At 36.6% G+C, this 23,774-nt stretch overlaps 1 protein-coding gene across 2 annotated transcripts in view; it reads right to left on the reverse strand.

Moving 5' to 3' along the window:
• Nucleotides 1–23,774, reverse strand: part of LOC150096883 (uncharacterized) — a 111,448-nt gene that overhangs the window by 82,450 nt on the left and 5,224 nt on the right. Inside the window, exons 2-3 of one of the 2 annotated variants that reach the window (XM_090408135.1) lie at nucleotides 10,447–10,807; nucleotides 3,900–4,153 (exon numbers count right to left, since the gene is read on the reverse strand). In XM_090408135.1, the coding sequence (XP_090264261.1) occupies nucleotides 3,900–4,153; nucleotides 10,447–10,807 (615 nt within the window). Of the gene's footprint in view, nucleotides 1–3,899; nucleotides 4,838–10,446; nucleotides 10,808–23,774 lie in introns of both variants that reach the window. The other variant, XM_090408134.1, reaches the window with a different exon arrangement.

The raw sequence follows: 23,774 nt of genomic DNA on the forward strand, positions 1-23,774 counted from the left end.
ACCTATATCTTGGTCTTCCTCTGGGTCGTTTTCCTGCCAACCTTGCAGAGAACACTTGTTTTGCTATTCTTTCCTCTCCCATTCTATTTAAGTGACCATACCATTTGAGATTAGCTCTGCTAACGCATTCCTGGATGCTGACAATGTCAAGTTCTTTCCTAATATCCTCATTTTTAATATGATATTGCCATTGATGCCATCTGTTGACGCCTCTAATCTTTCTCAGGACTCTCATATCTGCGGTCTCTAGTCTTTGGTCAAGTGTTTTACTTCTGACCCAGCTCTCAGATCCATAAGTTAAAATTGGTTTGAACACAGTCTTGTATACAGCTAATTTAGTGTTCCGACTAATTTCTTTCTTATTCCATATGAATTTATTCAATTGACTTCCCACCATACCAGCTTTGCTGATTCTGTTGTCTATTTCTATATTTAGTTTACCATCTTCAGTAAAAATTGTGCCTAAGTAGCTGAAATGTTTTACTTGTTCCACAGGTTCTCCATTCACAACACAGTTGACATTTTCAATGATTCTGCCTATTTTCATTGTCTTTGTCTTTTTATTGCTGACCTTCATACCATATCTATTACAACAGCTATTCAATTTAGTCAGAGAATCTTGCAGACTTGTAGCGGATTTATTTAGAAGTATAACATCATCCGCATAAAGCAAAGAGCTGACATTAACATCTCCAATTTTGATATCAGGTTTAATACCACATTCCTTCATAATGTGATACATATAGATAATGAATAACAGAGGGGATAATGTACATCCTTGTCTCACACCAGATTTAACATTAAACCATCTTCCTGTACTTCCTTCAATTCTAACTGCTGACTCACAACTCAAATAAAGACTAAGTATTGCTTGATATAATGCCCCATTGACACCATATAACTGCAGCGTATTGAATAGCTTCTCTCTTGGCACCTTGTCATATGCCTTTTCCAAATCGACAAAACTTAAATACAGATCTTTGTTATATTCCCATGCTTTCTCGACTATTTGTCGTAAAGTGAAGATCTGATCCTGACAGCCTCTATTTGGCCTGAATCCAGCTTGTTCTTCACCAAGCTTTTCTTCCACAATTCTTCTCAACCGTTTCTCAAGTATACTTGCATAGATCTTGCAAGGAACACTCAGTAGGGAAATACCTCTGTAATTCTCACATTCAGTTTTATTTCCCTTTTTATATATGGGTACTATGAGAGCTCTACTCCAATCATCGGGAATTCGTCCCTCTGTCCAGGCTTTCTGAACTATGCAGTGCAGCCACTGTAAGACTCTTATACCACCATACTTCAGCATTTCTGGTCGAATATCATCTACTCCTGCTGCCTTTCCACATTTCAAGCCTTTGATGGCTTTTTCTACTTCAAGTATGGATATGTATTCCTGACTGCATGCCTGGTCAGTGTTTTTTATCACTGTGCTGTCATCACTGCTTGTTTCATTTAGCAGTTTTTCAAAGTAATTCCTCCATACTTCAAGGATATCTTTTTCTCCTGTTTTCATTTCACCTTTATCATCTCTAATTCCTTTTACAGCACTCTTTCCTCCGTTCCTAAGCTTCAACAACCTCCAGAATATTTTGCCACCTTCTTGATATTTATTTTCTATATTCTTGCCAAAGTCCTCCCATGACTTTTGTTTAGCTAGTTTTACACACTGTTTAGCTTTCTTACATTTGTCTCTGTATTCTGTAAGAGTAAAAGCTGCCTTATTTGCCAGGAACTTTTGATATGCTTTCTTCTTTTCCTTCACTGCCTCTTTAACTTCCTGTGTCCACCAGGGAGTTCTGATTTTTTTATCTTTGCACACAACCTCACCACATGCCTCTCTGGCAGAATCAATCAATGTTTCCTTCAGAGTTTGCCACTGAATCTCCAAGGTTTGATTCCTGTTCTCAAACTCTTTCATTTTCTTTTCAATAATATTTCTGTATTTTAGTCTACAGTTTACATCTGAGAGCTGCTCAACTTTTATTCGCTTTAAAACTTTCTTACATGTCATTCTTTTCAATATGAAATTCAATTTTATCTGCTCAAAACTAAATAGTGATCACTTCCAATTTCAAATCCTCTGTACACTCTGGTGTCCTGCACTAGGGAGAAAACATCACCATCAACAATAACATAGTCCATGAGACTTTTCTTATTCCTTGCCTCTTTTCTCCATGTAAATTTGTGGAAATTTTTATGTTGGAACGTGGTGTTAGTAATAACCAGTCCATGTCCTGAGCAGAAATCCAACAGATATTTGCCATTATTATTAGCTTTGCTCTTTTCTCCAAATTTTCCCAAAATATTTTTGTATGTCTCACAATCATTTCCTACTCTACTATTTAGATCCCCAACAAGGACCAACTTTTCCTTTTTCATTGTGTCAGTTGCTTTTTCTAAAGCCTCAAAAAATTCCTCCACTTCTATCTTAGTAGAACCTTCTGTGGGACCATAGGCACAAATAAGTCTCATTGTCCAGTTCCCCATTCTCATATTTGCCCACATTACTCTACTTGAGACTGACTGCCATTCAAGAAGATTAGCCTCGTATTTTGTGTTGAATACTATGGCTACTCCTTCTTTTCCTTGATTGTTATTGCCTGAATATAACATTTTGTATTTATTGCTCAGAAAGATCTCACCAGTTTTGGTCTTTTTTGTTTCAGTCACCCCTATTATGTCGATCTGGTACTTATCTAATTCCTCAGCTAGCTCCATTTCTTTGCCATTCAGGCTTCTTACGTTGATAGTACCGATCTTTAACTCTGGTGATGTTGAGTTGGGGTTTGTTTTCAGATTTGTTCCAGTAGCTGACTTTTCGCTGTTCGCCCTGGTTCCCTGGCGAAAACAACGGGGGCCTTGTTTAACCGGGCGACGCACCAGCCGGCATGAAATTTTGTCATGTTGTACCATCATTTTTTATTTTGGTTTAACCAATAAGAATACAATTTGGTCGGCTAAATCCCAAATTGCCAGCCCATCCTCGTTCGTTCAGTATCAAAGTAGATACCCAACAGGGTGCACCACGAGAAGGTGAGGATTGGACATTAGGTCAGAAGCCCTGGTCGGTTCTCCGCATTCCTTTAAAGGCTATGTGGAGGTCTCCTCTCAGTTATACAGCTTTGACCCTTAAGCACCCCCGGGCATATTCCATTATGACAAAATTAGTGTTAATCAACAAAACAGGTATTTATAATAACCAGCATTCCCCAACAGATACGATAAGTAAGATAAATCTACAAAAATAATGACATAAAACAGAAGTAGCATCATGTAAATAAAACAATCAATTAAACAGAAACCTCTCTTCTGTTTTTTTTTTTACTTGTCAACTACCAACTGTCACTTGTCAAGGGCAAGCAAACAAGCACGTTTTTAAGTCCTGTGTGTGTGTGTGTGTGTGTGTGTGTGTGTGTGTGTGTGTGTGTGTGTGTGTGTGTGTGTGTGTGTGTGTGTGTGTGTGTGTGTGTGTGTGTTCTATTTTTAATTAGGAATACTATTACTATTCAATAATGTACTAGAGCTGCAGTGGTATTTTTAAAATTATTCCGTTACTTGTATTTTATTGCATTCCATTATTCAATTATTTGTATTTTACTATCTTCCATTCTTCAGCTGTATTGAAGTCATCTTTGATACTAAAGTGAAAATTTTATATCAAATATTTTATCCATGTTTAATCATCCCTCCGATTTTTGAAACTAAATAAATTTTGGATACCAATGCTAGAGACCAAAGATTCAAAATGAAATAAAGTTATGTCAAATTCAACTCCTGCTACAGACAAAAGTAACCTGCATTTATGATCATATTTATATATAATTATTTTAATAATATAATATATTTTAGCAGTGCAATAGTAGTATACATAGGCAAGTGAAAAATGTACTTACATATACGATATTTGATTTTCGGTTTTGGCCTGTCAATTTCATTAACCATCTCAACTGTTAATCCTGGAGAGTTGGCATCTCTCTCCTCCAAAGGAGGGTCATTGGTTGCCACAGTAACATTTAATTCATTAGTAACAAAAAAGTCTGGAGAGTCTGTGGTTGGAGTAAAAATGTTGCCTGTTTGAGATGAGAGCGAAGATGACGGTGTGGCTAATTGTCCTTGTGTTACTGTGACTAGAGAAGTAGGTGGTTCACTAGATGGAAGAGATGAAACATTATGACAATGATTAGTAATTATGTTATTATTTGTATGTGAAATATCAGAACTCTGTTGGTTGGATTGAATATTGAAATTCAGTGTGGGGAGAGTACTGGGAGTTGCAACACTCTGGCAATGGTTTGGGCCAGTTGATGGCTGCAGATGGTTTGGATCTGCTATGACTTGGGGAAGAGTAGTAGGTATATCACTGCTCTGAAGAGGTAATGTTGCAACAGTTGTATTAATCAAGTTAGAATTATCTGATGATGTAGATGAAGATGATGATGACAAAGACACAGTGTGACTTGGTGAAAGCACTGGAACTGTTATTGATACAGGTGGAGGTAAAAGAATATTTGTTTGTGAATTTGGATCTAACGATGATAAAGTACTGGTATTATTTTGTTGTTGAATGTTTGTTGTGAAAAATGTAGAATTAGTCTGAACAGGTTGGAGATTGCCATTTCCTGATGGAAGAATTACATAAGCAAGTCGGCCATGGCTAGTTGACAACTGTGGATTAAGATTAGATTGATTTATGCAAGATCTATCTACTGATACAGGAACAGAAGATGGTGCTGGAAGTTGCTGCTGATTACTCCGATGTTGCTGAGGATGAACAGTAGCAACACGTCGAATTACTTTTCCTGGTGAAATTTTCTTGGCCACATTTAAAGACCTATTACATGAATTTATTCCTGTTAGAAATATTTATTCCTGTTAATATACTCTTTAGATAATATAATAAAAGCATTTTTCAAAATCCTTATATTCACACTTCTTAAAATTTCACAAATTAAAATCAAAATTCAATGAAGAATTATTCAAAAAGATACCAATGCAACAAAATATATTAATAGAAAATAAAAACTCTCCCTATCTGTGCACACACACACACTGTTTGAAAAGAAGTCAACGGGCAATCCCATAGGCAATGATGTATTGTGCCATGTAATGAGTCACTTGTTTGTAGCCAGTATAAATTGGAAAAACATGATGCTCCCAAGTCAGTGAAACTGTGTCCAGGTGATATAGCTGTGAGAAGGAAACTGATGGGGTTTGAAAGAGGCATTGTGATAGGATGTTACGTTGCAGGCTTATCTGTTCAGCAAATTGTTGACAAATTGGGCTATCCCAAGTCAACAATCAGTGATACCATACTGAGACGAAAGTGTAAGGAGTCAACTGCAAATGCTACCTGCAATGAAAGATCCACCACACTCACCAAACATGACCATAGGGTGCTACAAAAGGTAATACATAAAAACTGCCATTTGTCCGCTGACATATTAAATGCAGAGTTCCAAGCATCAACTGGAACACAAATCTGCACAAAAACATTCAAAGTCGAGGCTCACAACATCGGTTTCCATGGCAGAACTGCAATATGCAAGCCCCAAATTACCCAAACCAATATGCAGCATCGTTTTCAGTGGTGCAAAGAGCATATACAGCAGGATGTGGAAGCTTGGAAAGCTGTGTTATGGAGCAACGAATCATGCTACACCTCTACTGAGCAGATGGATGGGTGTAAATGTAGCAGATACTCAGTGAATATGTCTTATGGGAGTGCATAACCCACCAACTATGAAATTTGAAGGTGGTGGTGTGATGATATGGTCCTGTTTTTACCTTGGACTTCTGTTTGTGGTGCCATGCACAGTGAACTCCGAGAGATATCTGAACATTCTGAACAATGAAATGCTTCCTACTTTGTGGCATTTCTAGTAACTGTGCATTGTCTCTAAAGAGTGACAATCAGATAGGTTATAGCTAAGGTTAGTATTAACCTTATATAAGATGAGCCAGATTAAGGCCAATTTCTGGTGATTCCACAATTCTTAAAGCAGGAGAGTAAGAGTTAGATAATCCAGTCCTCCCACTTTAGAGACCACTAAGTCTGCTCTGAAGGCCAAACATGGAACTCTTACAAGCCAATTCAAGCCTCCAAATAAGTGGTCTCACACTAGGCAATGAAATTCATCTTCCACCTAAATTTATATAAAAGAAATTATGCAAGTTTTTCTAGTATTCTTTTAATTTCAACCATTCACCAACTAGCCTCAATGCCAGTGATGCATACTGGTTTCTGCCTATATTTATCATCCTAAGTTAACAACCAAGTTTTGTTTATGACTTATTCTTTGGCTCACTGACTCAGTTCCACCAACTCAGCATCCTTATTTCTGATACTCCTTTTATTAACGTACAAAGATTACCAGTCCATGTGAAGTTCTAAAATTCATGCCCATGTCATAATTCTGTTATGCTGCCTAAGAAAAGAATCTTTAGTTTTTCAGACTTAGTTTATTAGAAAGATAATATAGAGTACCATATAAAATATGTGATTCATCAGCCTTATTTACATAAGAGTGACTGCCTTGAACTTTCATTTTGGGGAAGTAGGCCTTCTAAATACTGCTCATCATTGTCATTATTATTATTTTTTTTATACATTTTGTTAGATCTGTTTTAGATTCTAATGGTATATTGACTAAGTTATCATGTATGTAATATTTTGTAACACATGTTTTCTTGTTTTTTCATTGTTATTTGGTTCTCTTTTTAACCTTAAAGCTGTACTGAAAATTCTAATTATATAAAAGAAATTATGCAAGATTTTGTCCAAGTATTAGTTATGGCAATTATTCTCAGATCCACATCCACAACAATATCCTATTAGGTATACTGTTCTTTTAATTTTAAATTCACCAAATAGCCTCAATGACAACGATGTATATTGGCTTTTTCCACCTCTACAACAAGTAGGTACAGTTCCTTTGCTATAATTAATGATATTTTTCATACTTTCCTCCAATTTTTTCCTTACTATCTTCTGAAAAACTCTACATCTCTCCATTTCTATTCCTTTTTTTTTTTTTTTGTGGCTCTCACCCATTTAAGGTTTATTAGTAAACCTATGATACATTCATACCTAGGCTAAGGATTTTTTTTTCTATTTAGAGACCAAACATGGTACTATTTCAAGCCATTTCAGGCCTGCAATAAAAAAGGTGGTGATCTCACTGCACAATGAAAATGTCTACCACCTAATGCATAAGGATATATAGTATGCAAATCAATATTCATTATTATAACAAATTTCCAATAATTCTACGCTTTTTTTTTTTATGTAACTCTCACCATGAAAAGTTTTTAAACCTGTAGTATATCAGTACTCATTCCATTCATGTGTCATCTCCTATCTAGGATATTAGTACCATGGGTAGGCTAAGAATTTTTTATATTTTTACCTTTCTTGCATTTTTATTATATTTTTGCACAGTTCAGAATCACAATCCCTGCTCTAGAGACTAAGCAAGGAACTTTTTCAAGCCACCAATGAACTTCAACTATCACCAAAAGATAATCACAAACATCCATGCCTATAGCAGAATTTGTACCTCTGGTTAGAGAAAAGATATGTTAACCACTAAGTCAACCAGGTCAAAAAATTGTTAAATATTATGAATGTACAATGTATATTCATATAAATATAGAAATAGATAACAGAATCAGCAAAATTGGTATGGTAGGAAGTCAATTGAATAAATTCATATGGAATAAGAGAGAAATTAGTCGGAACACTAAATTAGCTGTATACAAGACAGTGTTCAAACCAGTTTTAACTTATGGATCTGAGAGCTGGGTCAGAAGTAAAACACTTGACCAAAGACTAGAGACTGCAGATATGAGAGTCCTGAGAAAGATTATAGGCGTGAACAGATGGCATCAATGGCAATATCATATTAAAAACGAGAATATTAGGAAAGAACTTGACATTGTCAACATCCAGGAATGCATTAGCAGAGCTAATCCAGGTGGTATGGTCACTTAAACAGAATGGGCGAAGAAAGATTAGCAAAACAAGTGTTCTCTGCTAGGTTGGCAGCAAAACGACCCAGAGGAAGACCAAGATATAGGTAGATTGATACGGTACAAAGTGCTTTAGACGATAGAAATATAAGATCTGATAATGTTGGAGTCTTGACAAGTAACAGACTGATTTGGAGAAAAATTGTAGATAGGAAGTTAGTAATGATGTAATTTTTTTCATGTAGTACTATCATATCCTGTACACCCCTTGAGGGTACATGGCAGGAATTTGATGATGATGATGTACAATAAGCATATTTCATTATATTTCAATTATATATCATATTATATAATTAGCATTTTAAAGATCAAGATTGTTAGCTATCAAGGAATTTAATAGTTAGTGCTATTTAATTATTATTCTTATTATCAGAAATCTCCACAGAGTCAAGGACTCATCAAGAGAGGCCATAGATCATCCACACCAGATGTCATACCTTCTCTTAAACTCATTCACACTGGATGCAATCACTACTTCAACAGGCAAATTGTTCTACTCACTCACTGCTCTATGAGAGAAAAATCTAGCTCTCACCCTTTTCTTAACTGCACACAAAGGTAACTTCCACAGATGTCCCCCCCCTTGCCCTCTCCCTTCCTTCCATATACTGAAAAATTTCAACAATTGATAATCTATAGATTCCTTTCATAAGTTTGTAGACCTCTATCACATCATCTCTTTTTCTCCAGTTGGCCAGTGTCTACATACTCTTAATTAGTCAGTGTGATCTACATACCATAATTCCAATATCATCTTTGTTATCCTTTCTTTGCACCCTTTCCACAGCTTCTTTATCTCCTCCAAACCCAGGAAATCAAATCTGTGCATGGTAGGCCAGTTGGGATAGTATCAAAGCCTTATAAAGAGACAAAATGACTTTCTTATCCTTACAGGTCATTGTTCATTTCAACACTGCAATTATCTGCAGAGTTGTATTTGCAAGTTTTGCAATGTGACGTTTGAACTTCATTATTATCCATCATAATTCCAAGATCCCTAGTCTCATCAATTTCTTTTAACATAATCCCACCAATATAACATGTTGGAAATCCCATCATGCCAAAATGCACAACTTTACACTTGCTAACAATGAACTGATAGCCATTATTATTTGTCCACCATTCCAGGTTATTCAAATCATTTTGTAAGTGCTGTATATCAGTAGCACCCTTGATTGCCATGCCTATATTTGCATCACCAGCAGAGAATCTAACATCTCCAGTCAGGTCCCACCCAATATCATTAAAATACAAATTGAACAGCAATGGTCCAAGAACTGATCCCTGGGGCACCTTAAATCTGGTAGATTCACACCCACCATATACTACTTTCTGATACCTACCTGTCAGCCAGTGACTTATTCAAATCAACAGTTGATATTCCAATCCCATATTCTCCAGTTATGCAACAGCCTTTCATGTGATATCCTATCAAATGCCTTAGTAAAGTCTAACAGTAATCCGTTCCCTTTATCCAACTCATAACATTATTATAAAATATGAGCAAACTGCTAAAACACGATGTCCCTTTAGTAAACCCATGCTGTTCTTTAAAATCTTCACCACCACTCCAGAGATAATGATAGGTCAGTAGTTACACATCAGTTTTTGCACCATCCTTGTACAATGGAACAATCAAACATTCTTTCAATTCCTGTCGGGTCTTTCCTGAGGTGAATTCAGTTATACAAACATATCAAGGGCCAAGCCATTTCAGCTGACCATTCCTTTAGGGTAATGGTCAGCTGATATTCTGTCTGGCTCTATTGCTGAATTGATATTCAAATTATGCAACAGCTGTTGAACCTCATTTTTATGCACTGTCTCTTCACCCATTATGGTGTTGCATATACCTGGTTGATAGATCTTAATGAAGCAAAAAATAAGAATGATAAGGGATTGACTGTTCAGAAGAGTACAAGTTAAAAAAATGCTGCTGTAAAATAGTGGATGAAAAACGGAAGATAAAAATGTAATGCTTTGCATGCTGGGAAACAAACCCAGGCCTTTGAGTAAAAGCCAAGTATACTAGCCACTATATGGCTAGTATACATGGGAGACTATGTGATATATTATTTCATATAATCAGCATTCAATTACAATGAGATTTTCTTGTGGACTGAATGGTCCTCATTTGATTTGTCCATCAAGAGTTAACATTTACAGATACAGCTGATGGAAAAATTATCGGATTTTGTGGTCATCGAGAATAATGAATCTCAGAAAAAGGGACAAAATATTTATATCATCATATATTATTCATTATAATAGAGTAATCATAATAGGAGATATAAATAATTAATTTCTGTCCTTATTTGGACACACTTTAGACCTAAAATGTTTCAGCATTTTTCATTATATTGAAAAAATAAATTCAATATATGTACCTATTTTTACATTTCAATAATATACCTTGTATTTGTTTGTGAATGAGCAACTAATTCTAAATGACTTGTATTAATATCATCTGCGCCACCACCACCACCATCTCTGGAGGAATGTTCAAACGTAGATGATACAGTATTCAATAGTGAAGTGTCAGTTTGTTCTGCATTTCTCTGACTTGTACAATCTTGCCTATTATATGAATTTGGAGTAGAATCGGAAGCAAGCACAACAGGGACATCATTGCGAGAGGGTTGAACAGAAGTAGTGCTCCTTAGTCTTACAGAGGGACATATCTGTTTGTGAAGAACAAATGCCTGGATATCAGAAAACTGAGAAAGGCAAGCTCCACAAATGTGAATATCATCAGGAAACTTTTCACGATCACCTTTAAAAAGACAAAGATACAAATTCATTATATTAAATAAATTTGATATTAAATAAAATCAAAACTCACACACAGATTAAATTTATACTGTATAATCAAAAAATATCATTATTTCAATTACTGAAACACTCCAAATGCATTAGTATTTTATTAATTTCTTTATTATTATCATCATCATTATTATCACAGGAGTCAAAAGACTGTGCAGATCTGATCTATGAGTAAATTGCACTTTAAGAGGGCAATTAGCCTCATATTTTCTTGGAACAAACACACATTCACTGTAATAGTGTAAACAAAGTTCGGGACTCAAGGCTCACCAATTATTACACTCAGCACATTATTAATATAGCTTCATTAGCTACCAACCATTCAGTAACGGTGATAATTTTCAGGTCTCTAGGGACTTTTGAAACAGTAAAGTTAAATGACATCCAGTCTTCTGGGGAGCTGTCTGAAATAAATGAATGTCAGTATGGAAGAGAGTAATATTCAATTTATTAAGAAAAGGAAAGCCTTATAAACTCAAGGAGTTATACAAGCTCAACCAGAGCAGCTTTTACATGCATCCATGCCCACAATGGAATTTGAACCCACAACCTGTTGGTTGGAGAGCAGGTGTGTTATCCACTCGGCCAACCAGGCCAAAGTAGTAAGTCACTGATTAATTGTTCAATGTTGAAATAATCAATAAAACTGTAAATAAGACAGTGGAATGATTATCCTTCAGATTTTGTTTTCTAAGTTAGTTAGAGTCCAATGTTCAGATAATTGATGAAATTAAAAATAATGACGCCACAATGACCAAATTTTGTACACTGGATTAAAGTTTAAAAAGGTCAGCAAACCGAAAGGTCAGATGTAACTCACTGTAATTCTCTTAATGTTCATTAACCTGGACTATCATCATTTTTAGGTGGGGTGTACCAGATATAATGACAATTTAATACAACTAAGTTTCTGTGCAGTGGCAGCTTGTACATAAGCACTGCGAAACTGCAGCACCCCCAAGGAAAAAATGAAAAAATTAAATTTTGTTTGTTTATAAATAATAACAATGCTTACAGCATTATATAAATAACTGCAATACAACATGTTAAAGGTTACAGCTTATGTTTCGACATTGATTGAATAGTTAATAATTGGAATTGTCTAATTAACGCTTTAGATTATGAAACAAATGCAGTGTTGGAATTATCATGTTCAGCCAATTGCAGCTCAACTCGCCAATATTCGTTTGTGCTTGTCATTGCGCATAACAAGTGAATCCGACACTGCTTATTTGAGCAGTGTTGGATTCACTGATACATTGTATGCTTGCACGCAATATTACTGTTAGATAGAAAACTTTTATTATTGGTGCGTATTCGTGGTGAGAGTGAACTATTTTTTGTAAATCTTATTTTATTCTGTTAAAATAACATAATTATTTATTTATTACAGATACAAGGCTGAATTATGATGAGTGTCACTGTTGAAAATATGAAAAGAATTATATTTTTTCAATTATCGTTACATGAAACAAATGCACTGCGATCTAACGCAGTGTCGGAATTATCGCGTTCAGCCAATTGCAGCTAGACTCACCATTATTCGTTTGCACGTTTCATTGCACGTAACAAGTGAATCTGACATTGCTCGTTTGAGCAGTGTCGCTACAGATAAATTGTATGCATGCGCACGTTATTTCTGTGAGATACGAAACTTTTATAATATTATTGGTGTGTGTTTGTGGTGAGGGTGAAATATTTTTAATAAAACAATTTTTTAATATGTAAATTTATTTTATAATAAATTGGTTACTGATTAGGAAAAAAATAAATTTTTTAATTTTGTATATACAGCACCCCCACTTAAAATTTTCACTGCCCACCACTGTTTCTGTGACAAGTTTTGTAATTAAACTTTCTTTCAGAATGATCTATGATTTGTCATATCTTATTTAATCAGTTCTTACATTTCAATCTACCTATATCTTGATCTTACTTATGGTCATTTTCCTGCCATTTTTGCTTCCAATGTGAATCATTCATATCCCATTCTGTTTAAGTGATCATACCATCTCAGATAAACTCTGCTCACACATTTTTCAGTATTTATAATCATTCTTCTATATCAAGGTCTTTTCTAATATCTTGAATTTTAATATAATGCTGACATTGACTGCCATCTGTTCACTTCTTTAATTTTCATCAGAACAATTCACATCTGTAACTGCCTCTCCACTCCACTCTTAAGTCAATGTTTTATTTCTAATAAAGCTCTCTAATCCATTTGATAAAATTGGTTTGGTGGCAGATTTCTTTCTTGTGTCATGTTAAAACTAAGCTTAAAATATCCCATTTGAAGATCAGATTTACTGCCATTTTCTTAATAATGTGATTCATATAATCATACGTGGCCAACAGCAGGCCCGTGGGCGGCATGCGGCCTGCAATGTGATTTTGTGCGGCCTGCGGCACGATAAAAACTATATTAAATTATATGTATTATCAATTTAGCTATTAGTTTCGACCACAGATTTTCTGATTGATATACTAGTTATATTCATTATTTTTGATGACGTAAACAATTTATATTCTCAACATGAAATCAAAATTGCTTTAAAAAGATTACTCAATTTATAAAATCTACTGCTTCTCTGTGCGAGTTGTAGTAGTGGGAGAGGTAGATTTCTATGCACTCCAGAGTAACGCATCATTGAAAGTCACTTGCTCTGCTCTGGTTACAGTGTTCAGTTTCAGAGACTCAGTTTCACAGTTAACAGTGTTATTGTTGCAGTTTGTGTCCCTTGGTCAGTTACTTCAGCCTTTTTGTACTATGAGTAAGAAACGTAAGATCTGTGAAGAAAGCAGGTCATTTCAGGAGAAATGGGAAAATGAATTTCTTTCTGTTTATAAACAATAACAACAACAAACCACAGTGCCTTGTGTGTTTGCAAGTATTGTCTGTGCACAAGGAATATAACCTCAAACACCACTACATGCCGCTAAATACCAAGAATACATTGGACAAGTACGTACTAAAATTGTACATAATTTGAAGAGAAAGGTTAGTGCTCAGAAATCTATTTTTACTAAATCAACATCAATACAAAAAAACTCGCTCTTGGCATCGTTTGTTGTAAGCGCAGACATAGCAAAAGCAAAAAAATCATTATCTGATGCTGAATTTATAAAACACTGTTCTGTGAAAATGGCCCGTGCATTTGGGGAAGATAAAATTGCCAGTGAGTTTGAAAGCAAACTCACTGGCAATTCAAACTGTAACAGAAAGAGTCGTGGAAATAGGTTCTCACATATTAAATAAATTAAAAAATGTTATTACAGATTCAGCTTACTTCTCATTGGCTCTGGATAAATCAACTGACATAACAGATACAGCTCAACTTCTAATTTTCATTCGAACTGTTTTCAAAGACTTTGTTATTAATGAAGAGCTTCTAGAATTAGAGTCATTGCATAACACAGCCAAAGGTCAAGACATTTATGATGCAGAAAAGGTTGTAAATGGTACTGGTGACATCAACAATCTCACAGCTATTCTGACAGATGGTGCCAAATCCAAAATGTATTGCACTGCATTATACATCGGGAGGCTCTGTGTGGTAAAATTCTGGAGATAGAGGATGTTATGAAACTGTAATGAAGTGTGTGAATCTAATTAAGGGCAGAAATCGGGCCTTGACACACTGCAAGTTTCTTTCTTTTCTAACAGAAATGGAGGCAGTATATGACGATTTAGTGTTGTACACAAAAGTACGTTGGCTAAGCAGGGAACTGTTTAAAACAGTTTTTTTGCTTTGAGAAAGGAAATAAAACAGTTTTTAGAGGAACACGAGAAGACAAACAAAAAACTAATCACAAAACTATGTGATTCTCATTTTACAGCTTACTCGCCTTTCTAACAGGCATCACACACCACATGAATAAACTCAACATGAAGTTACAGGGACGTAACCAATCTCAGATTTAGTTGGACACCTAGATGGGTTCATAAGTCGACTGAAGGTTTTTAAATTTACCCTAGTCAGAGGAAACTTGGTATATTTCCCTTCCTGCAGGGAGTTGATGGAGGAGAGCCATGACATTGACTTCAAGTTTTCTGTGCCAATGTTAGACCAACTTTTAGAGCAATTCAGTAAGCTATTTTCTGACTTCAGTGACATGCGACCAGAACTGACATTATTTAACAACCCAATGAACGACATTTCAGAGCAGCATGACACTATTCAATTGGAGTTGTGTGACCTTCAAAGTGACCCCTTTTTCCAGTCAAGGGTGGAGACAGGCATTGACTTTTGGAAACTGGTACCAAGGAAAAAATATCCTGCATTGAGTGATTTCAGCTTGAGAATTGCATCTATGTTTGGAAGCACATACATATGAGGGCGGTTAAATCGTCACAAAGAAGCCGACTGACTGATGACCACCTTCAGGATTTGCTACGAATATCGTCATTGTCATTGAAAATCGACTTTGATGAACTTGTTGCTGCACATGAACGGCCACAGTGTTCTCATTAAGTTGTGTTACATGTAAAAAAAACAAATATGTAATTAAATTTAATTTAACAACTTATATTTAAATCAATCAAGTATTTTATATTGTTCTCCCAGTAGTAAAATGATTTAACAAATATAGTAATTCAATACATATAACTATTGCTATGAAAAAATGCAGTTTATTTTTATTTAAGTTCTGTCTAAAAGTGTGCAGCCCATGACGCTACCACTCATCATATATTGGCCCTCATATAGAATGAAGTTGGCCACGCCTGATATAGATTATAAATAACAATGAAGATTTTTTTTTTATTTTAAAATCAACAAAGCTTAAATAGAGATCCTTATTATTATGTTTAATGTTGATCCCATACAAGAGACCCACAAGCACATCAGTGCTATGTGTGGAGTGCAGCTGAGGACTGAGATAGAAGTTTATTCATGTTTTTTTTTTGAAGAGCTGCAGGTTGTTATATTTCATGAGGAAGGCTGTTCCAGAGGACAATAACAGAGGAAGATGAGAAGCACATACAAGGATGCTGGGCAATTGCTGCTCTTCTATTAACAGGTGCGACAAAAGTGGAGGAGTGACAGTTGTCAATTCACTGGAGCAGTAACCAGAAGTACCTGTAGAATAGACAGTGCTGAAACAATGCACCTGTTAGACAGAGGCTGAAGTGAATCTGTAATCAATGAGCTTAACTACTTGCCTTTGGACAGCGTTATGGATTTTAAGGGAAGTTTTAGGTGCACCACCCCAAACATTTGAGCAGTATTCTGCACATGGGAAGATTTGCATACAGTGAAGAGTTGGTTGTGTGTAAAATAGCTTCTTGAAAGAAAGAGAATGCCTTGTTTTTTGGATGAGGAGGAGGCTATTGATGTGTTATGTTTATGCCAGGAGAGAGTGAAGGTAAACGTTAGTCTAAGAAGAGATCTGATCTTGTCTGGTGATTTGTGTATTACTGAGGGTAAGGGTATGCGAACTGAAATTTCTTTTGCAAGAGAAAAGGCAAGACTGTCTTTTAGTTTTGAACATGACAAGGTTGTCTTTGCCCCACTGAAGATAAATATGAAGATCAATGTTTAAGGCACTGTTTGTAGATGATCTTGTAACCTGGGATGCAGAGTACTGCATGGTTTGTCAAATGAGTAGGATGAGGAGAGAGTACTATTGTCTGCAAAATTGTAGATAGGATTAGTGGTGATTGTAAGTAGGTCATTTGTGAAAACAAGAGAAAGAAAGTAGGTGATAGTACAGAGCCTTCCAAGTGAAGCTCAAAGAGAGGGGAGCCATCTACAATGACTCACAGAGAAAGACCAGCGAGAAAGCTGGCCCAATTACAGAGAGTGACAGGGAGACCAAAGGATGGCAATTTGTTTAGTAGGCCTCGATGCTGCACACAGTCAAAAGCTTTGGAAATGTCAAGGAAACAGTACAAGTTTCTCTGAAACTTTCTATGGCATGTGTCCACTGGACATGTGCCATGGAAAGATGAAAGCTGATAAGTTTATTGATTTTTTTTTTTTTTTGAAAAGGTGAAAGTTTTAGGTGTTTGCAGTTGCACAATAAAGGGATGCTGGGCAGCTGCAGCTCTTGTATTAACAGGTGCAACAAAAAGTGGAGGAATGATGGTTGCCAATTCACTGGAGCAGTGACCATGGAAGTACCTTTAGAAGAGAGACAGTGCTGAAACATTGCACCTGTGAGACAGAGACTGGAGTGAGTCTGTAAAAGAGGGATTATATATATATCAGTCTAACTCTGTCAAGGATTTTAAGGACAGTTTTTTGGTGCAATACCCCAAACACGTGAGCAGCATTCTGCACATGGGCAGATTGTATATAGTGAAGAGTTGGTTGGGTGTAAAATAGGCTCTTGAACGAAGAGAATGCCAAGTTTCTTGGATGTTGAGAAGGTTATTGGTGTGGCATGTTTATGCCAGGAGAGACTAGAAGTAAACATTAGTCCAAGCAGAGAGATCTGATCTTGTCTGATGATCGTGTATTACTGAGGGTAAGGTTATGTGAGCTAAGATCTCTTTTGTGTGAGAAAATACAAGTGTGTGTTTTGGTGGCATTGAACATAACAAGGTTGAGCTTCTTCCACTGACAGATAGTATGTACATCAATGTTTAAGGCACTAGTTGTAATGATCTTGCAGCCTGGGAAGTCAGAGTATTGCATGGAGTAGGATGAGTAGAGAATACTACCATCTTCAAAGCTGTGGATAAGGCTAGTGGTTATTGTGAGTAGGTCATTTATGTATAGGAAAAAAGAGAGTAGGTGATATGACAGAGACTTGAGACACTCTAGCATTCACGGCGAAGCTCAAAGAGAGGGAAACATCTATCATTACTCGCAGAGAAAGACCAGAGAGAAAGCTGGCTACCCAATTACGGAGAGTGGCAGGGAGACAAAGGATGGTAATTTGTTTAGTAAGTTTGATGCTACACATCAAAATTGAAAGCTTTGGAAATGTCAAGGCAATAATACAAGTTTCTCTAAACCTTTCCATAGCATGTGTCCAGTGGTGCTAGATGTAAGCTACAAAGTCAGTTGTGGATCTTGACAGGTGGAATCCGTATTGGTGGTCACTGATTAATTGGTGGGCCTCTAAGTAGTGAAGTTGGCTATTGATGATTTGCTCTATTATTTTGGAGAGAACAGAAGTGATGGTAATCAGTCGGTAGTTTGATGGCAGAATTCTATCAAGCTTTTTTGGAATAGGATAGATATGCGATTGTTTCCATGAATTGGGATAAGTATCTGATATGTATAATAAATTATAGAGAAGTAGTGGTGAACATCATTTATGTTTGTATTAATGCCATGGATGTTAATAAAGTGGATGCAAAAGTGAGTTTTTAGCGAAGAGATTCTGACTTGGTTTGTATGTTGTGTCTATTTGTGATGTGACTTTTTGATGGAATTGGTTTACAAGGGAAGATCCATTTTTGTGACAGTGTTGCTGTCATTGTTTGTAGGAGCCTTCATAAGTTTAATTATGATTAGCTGGAAAGATATGTGGAGATACAACAATGAGAGAAGACAGACTCTTGGACATAACATTCATACAGTGAGAAATCAGCCTCAGCACCATGACGTGGCTTCAACAGTTCCTCCAAAACTCCTGCTCCAGAGTATGTGGCAGTGAGATTATGTGCCAGTGCACCAGGAAGCCTCCTGAATCATTAGTGACAGGTTTGGAGATGTACATCAACTAGCGACCAGCCAACGGCACCACAGTTTTAACTGATATACCCTCAAAATGGAGGAGGTTATGCATCTTTAAGTATGCTTGTCATGGCCTTGAAGGGTATCACTCATACTGCATGGAGAAAAAAGGTTGGGAGGGGGACAGAATATTCTCACAATTTTGCAACTATTTAGTGTAAGGTAAACTTTGGTCTTGACAACTCCTATTTAGCCTAAATTCAGTTTGTTTCTATAATATAGCTCTATAATTCTCACTAGTTTTATTTTCCTTTTTATTAATTGATATAACAAGAGTTCTAATCCAATAATCTGGAATTCTAAATGATTCTAGGAATGCATGCCTTCTAACCAAGCATTCTGAATTATGCAGTGTAGCTGTTTATAAAACATTTATACCTTCATATATGTCAGGTCAAATATCACTGATGCCACTTACCTTCCTATCTAGTGTTTCTCATGGTTAACTTGACTGCATTCCCTACTGGAAATGCATTCAATTCTTTTATTATTCTAACATTTGTCATCCTATTTAATGGGATGAGTTGTATAAGTAGTATACCCAACAGCTTATCATTATTATCATCCCATTAGAGTCAAGTAATTATTCTAGACATCCAAAATATCCTTGTTGTTTCCTTCACAGTTATCATCTTTATATTCTTTTTGTGGTACTCTTTCTTCCATTTCCAAGTTTTTTTAAGTAACCTCTATAACATTTTGCCACTTTTAATGTATTTTCTTTATTCTTTCCAAAATCTTCCCATGACTTCTGTTGAGCTACTTTTGCTAAGCTTTTCTACATTTGTCTTTTATTCTTAAAGAGCATATGCTGACTTACTAGTAAAGAAAGTTTTATGATTTCTTTTGATGGAGAATTTCTTGAAATTACTGTGTCCTGCATGGAATTCTTACTGTTTCAATCTTTGCATAACTTCACCATATGCCTGCCTAGTTGAGAAAAAAAATGCATCCTTCAGAATTTTACATTGTCTTATTTTCAAATTCCTTCACTTTTTCCCAAATAATTCTTGTATATTGTGGTCTTCAATTCACATGCAAAAACTGCTGAACTTTTGATTCTTTTCAAACTCTTAGTACATACACATTTTTCTTGGGGGTTACTTTCAAAATCACTTTGAAAATTTTATTTTCAAATACTCCACATGCTTACAGTATCTTAGATATCACTATCAGCAATAATATAATCAATATATTTCTTGTCTTGTGTGTATTTTCTCTCTCTGTGTTCTCTCTCCACCTGAGTTTACTATAACAGCCTCCATAAACACTCATTGTAGAAGGTTGCACCCAACTTCGCTTAACATCATCTATCATATTTAAGGTGAAATGCAATACATTTAACCTTAAATACAATTAAATGTGAATGAGTTTAAGGTTAAACACTAATTAACAACACACTCAACGATGCCTCCCACTTACCCGCCACTGTTTATGCAAATAATCTACTCCTTACTCTCCTTCTCCTCATACCTTTAAGGAATAGCCTCTTGTTCTTCCCCTCCTTGCAATTCACTATATGTTGAAAGTATTATTTATTTATTTTTTATTTTTTTGCCTGATTACTAAGTATGGGTCATAATGTGTAGTATGAATCTTCTTCTAGTCAAGTCAATCCCATTTTCTCAAGGTGCAACTTGGCACAGGCAAGTATTCCTGCTGTACAAGGATACCTTCCTAGCTGGTATCAAGTAGGAAGGTATCCTTATATAGCAACTAAATGGCAACTAGACCTAGTACATGGCAGATGACTTTCATCACCCAGTGAAATACCACCACCTTGCTTATTGGGGACCTGAAGTGGCTATTCCCATGTTTGGTTTCCAGAGCAGGGAGTTCTGGTAACTGTCCACCCTCGTCAGTAGGAAAGGAACCTGGAATACATGACTTCTGCATTAATTCAACCTTGATGTCTTTCTGGGTATGGTTCCCACTGATGAGATCTCAGACATCAATAACCAGTCTAGGTAAAAAAAAAAAAATGTCCAGGATCTTTATAGTTTTAATATTTTCCATCCAATTTAATAATAAGTAGTATGAGAATCTCCTATACCACTTACGAAACCAATAAAAATGTCCAAAAACTGATTGATTCAATAGTTGGGAGAAAAAGGGAAAATATTCTGACAGTCATCAGAAGAAGACAGATGAAATGGTTCGGACATGTGGAGAGGGCTAATGGCATTCCAAAGCAAGCACTAGACGGAATCGTTCTGGGACCAAGGGTTAGGAGCCGACCTCGATTAAAATGGACTGATAACATCAAAAAATGGACAAATTCCTCCCTTTCTCAACTGACATCACAAAGAAGAGACAGAGATGACTGGAGGAGGCTAACCAAGACTATCATCTATCAGCCATGAATGACCCAACGGTCCATTTAAGACTATGGGAGAAGAAGAAGAAGTATACCCAACAGCTTATCATTATTATTATCCCAAGACCCCTCCCCACCTCATGGAGACAAACTCATCATAAGAGGCCTCTTTGTCATACACAGCTCATCATACCATGTCTTGAATACATTCAAATTGTTTGTAAACACTACACTCTCAAGCAATGCATTCCGATCATTCACAACTCCCCATGCTAAAAACCTGCTTCTCACTCTCCTTATACAACTTCCACAGGGATGACCTCTTCTTGATGGGAACAAGTGGAACAAGAGGAGCAAGCTACCAACTACTGTTGGTAGCTTGCTCCACCTTTGCTACGAGTTGTCCTGGTGTTGCACTACTTACCCAGGTAAGATAGTACAACACTATATTCAGTCCTGAAGATATTTTCAGGCGCAAACTTTGTTTGCTCTCACTGGGATAAAGGATTAAACTAAATTTATTATAGTCTAACCTAGTGAAAAATAAACTTTCAACATCTTTCTCTAAATCCAGAGTAATTTTAAAAAAAGGTGGCAAACTTTTTGGCAACTCCTATAGGTAAAGATGACCTTGCTACTGCTTCTGCCTGGTATCTCCAACTCTGGGCCTGGCTCCCACTGAAGAGACTCAAAGACTGCTCTTCTCAAAGTTGCCAAAGCAGAAAGCATTTACGGGCTTACCCCTTACGGGGGGAGAGAGAAGATTCCAAATAGTAACGAACAATATAGAGACAAGGGAAACGCTCCTTAAAGGCATAGAAAGTGAAGGAAGAAAATACCTACCCTTCCTAGTTGGGAGTATTTTAAAATCCATAAAAATTGACAGGTTTCCACTCGAATATCTAGAGAAAGGGGAGGAAAGCATTAAAACCATTTTCTCAAAGTGGGGGACTGTCCGAAACGTATCAATCGGACAAGACACGGATATCCCAGAGTGGAAATCAGGGGAAGTGAGCATTTCAATTGAAATGAAAACAGAAATCCCCAACATGATTTTTTTAGGCTCAGCAAGAGTAATAATTAATTACCCAGGCATAAGAAAACAATGTTTTCGGTGCACCGCTTTGGGCCACCTTAGCGCTCACTGCCCGAAAAACAACAAATGCCGCAACTGCTTATCAACAGAACACATATTGGATAAATGTGAGTCACCGTGCCGCAAATGTGGGAACACTTCTCATAGAATAGACATTTGTCCTAACAGGACACTTGCAGAAAGAGCAGGAGGCTCCATAACACCTGCAGCAGTAGCCATTCCAGTAATCAGTCCTAAACTCACATCACAGAACTCGCGAACTACCGGCCAAATAGTAAACGAACCACAAACAACGGAATCAGAAGACTTTCCAGCCCTCCAACCACCAGCTATCACAACGACTACATTAGGAAATCAGGCAATAACTGGGAGGAACGCAGAAGGGAAATTAGGAAGAAAAAGAAACGGAACACTAAGAAATCTTACACCATTGAATCGGAAGGCAACAATGACAGCACAGAAACAGAGGAAATGGAAATCAATACCAGTACAACAAAACGACCCATCACACCAGAAGAAGAAGGAGAAATGAAACGAAATAAACAGGACACTGAAAGCCAAATAGAAGCCTCAAGTTCAGATGAGGATGAGGAGGGAAATGAGATAATAACGCGAAACAACACAGAAAATGAAGAAGAAACCTCATCAGAAGAAGAAGATAGAGAGCAAGGAAACAATCCGGAAACAAAGGAAGAAACAGACTTTGTTAAAAGCAATACCCCAAACGGCTGTGTCATTTTGAAGAACTTTAAGGGATCTCTTAAAACGGCAGAAAAACTATTTCAGATAATGGCCACAAAAGGAGAGCCAACTTTCTTGTTCTTTAAGAGGAGCAAATAGACTCATATGGGGAGAACTCTATGTAAAGGATATAACCAAGGTCGAGCCCCATCAACTGGACGGTCACCTGGACTTAATAGAGGAAGAAAAACAACACTTATGTGACACATTGAAGTCGCTGACACGAGTAGATTTGGAAAAGAGATACCCATGGATAATGAAGGAATTTGAAAAAAGAACTTGACCAGTAGATACAAACACCGGTTCTTCTCACCCCATTACAAAACCGGTAAAAGGAAAAGAACCCCTATATGAGAACTCGAATGTAACAAAACGAATCCTATTCTATCTTAGTAATAAACCTGAGATAAGAAACAAAGTCCACACAGCTCTACAGGAAAAAGGAGACGCTGCTTTGCAATGGGAAGGTGAGCTAGAGAGTCTTAGAATATGGCTTAAGTTTGGGAACGTCAGTTACCACCGAGCAAAATGGAATGAAAGCTTGAAGAGAATATGGAAACTAAATGATGAAGAGTCAGTACACGTACTCACAGTGATGGAAAACGTGGTAAAAGACTATGAGGTAGTGATAAAAAATAGCAGGGCAAATATGATCTAAAAAAAAAAAGCCCCTTCTAAGTTTCTTAGTTCTGTTTCTGTATGTTCACAATTAATCCACATAGGAGGGGGCAGACCTGAGAACCTGAGCAGCAAAGGCTTACAGTGAGGCGGTGCAGCTCCTTGCAGGCTGCATCACTCGGGCCAGGCTCTTCCCCCCTTTCTTGCAGTACTTTTCTGTTAATTCACCGACTTTTGTTGTTCTGTTTATGCGTGTTCTAGCTCCTTTGTTGTTTCTGTTCATGTGTGTCTTAGTCTTTTGCCTTTCAATTTATGTGTGTCTTCCTGCATTTATTTTTCACTTCTTTCATCAGCCAGACATCTGAAGAGGTGGCTGGCCGGGGAACACGGGAAAGAACGGATGGAGGGAGATAATATCGGAGATCTGCTTGGTGCTGGCATTTAAGTCAGGCCA

This window comes from Typopeltis vanoorti, chromosome 18, assembly GCF_054136105.1.
Source record: "Typopeltis vanoorti isolate ZY-2024b chromosome 18, IOZ_Tvanoo_1.0, whole genome shotgun sequence".
Classification (NCBI taxonomy): domain Eukaryota; kingdom Metazoa; phylum Arthropoda; class Arachnida; order Uropygi; family Thelyphonidae; genus Typopeltis; species Typopeltis vanoorti.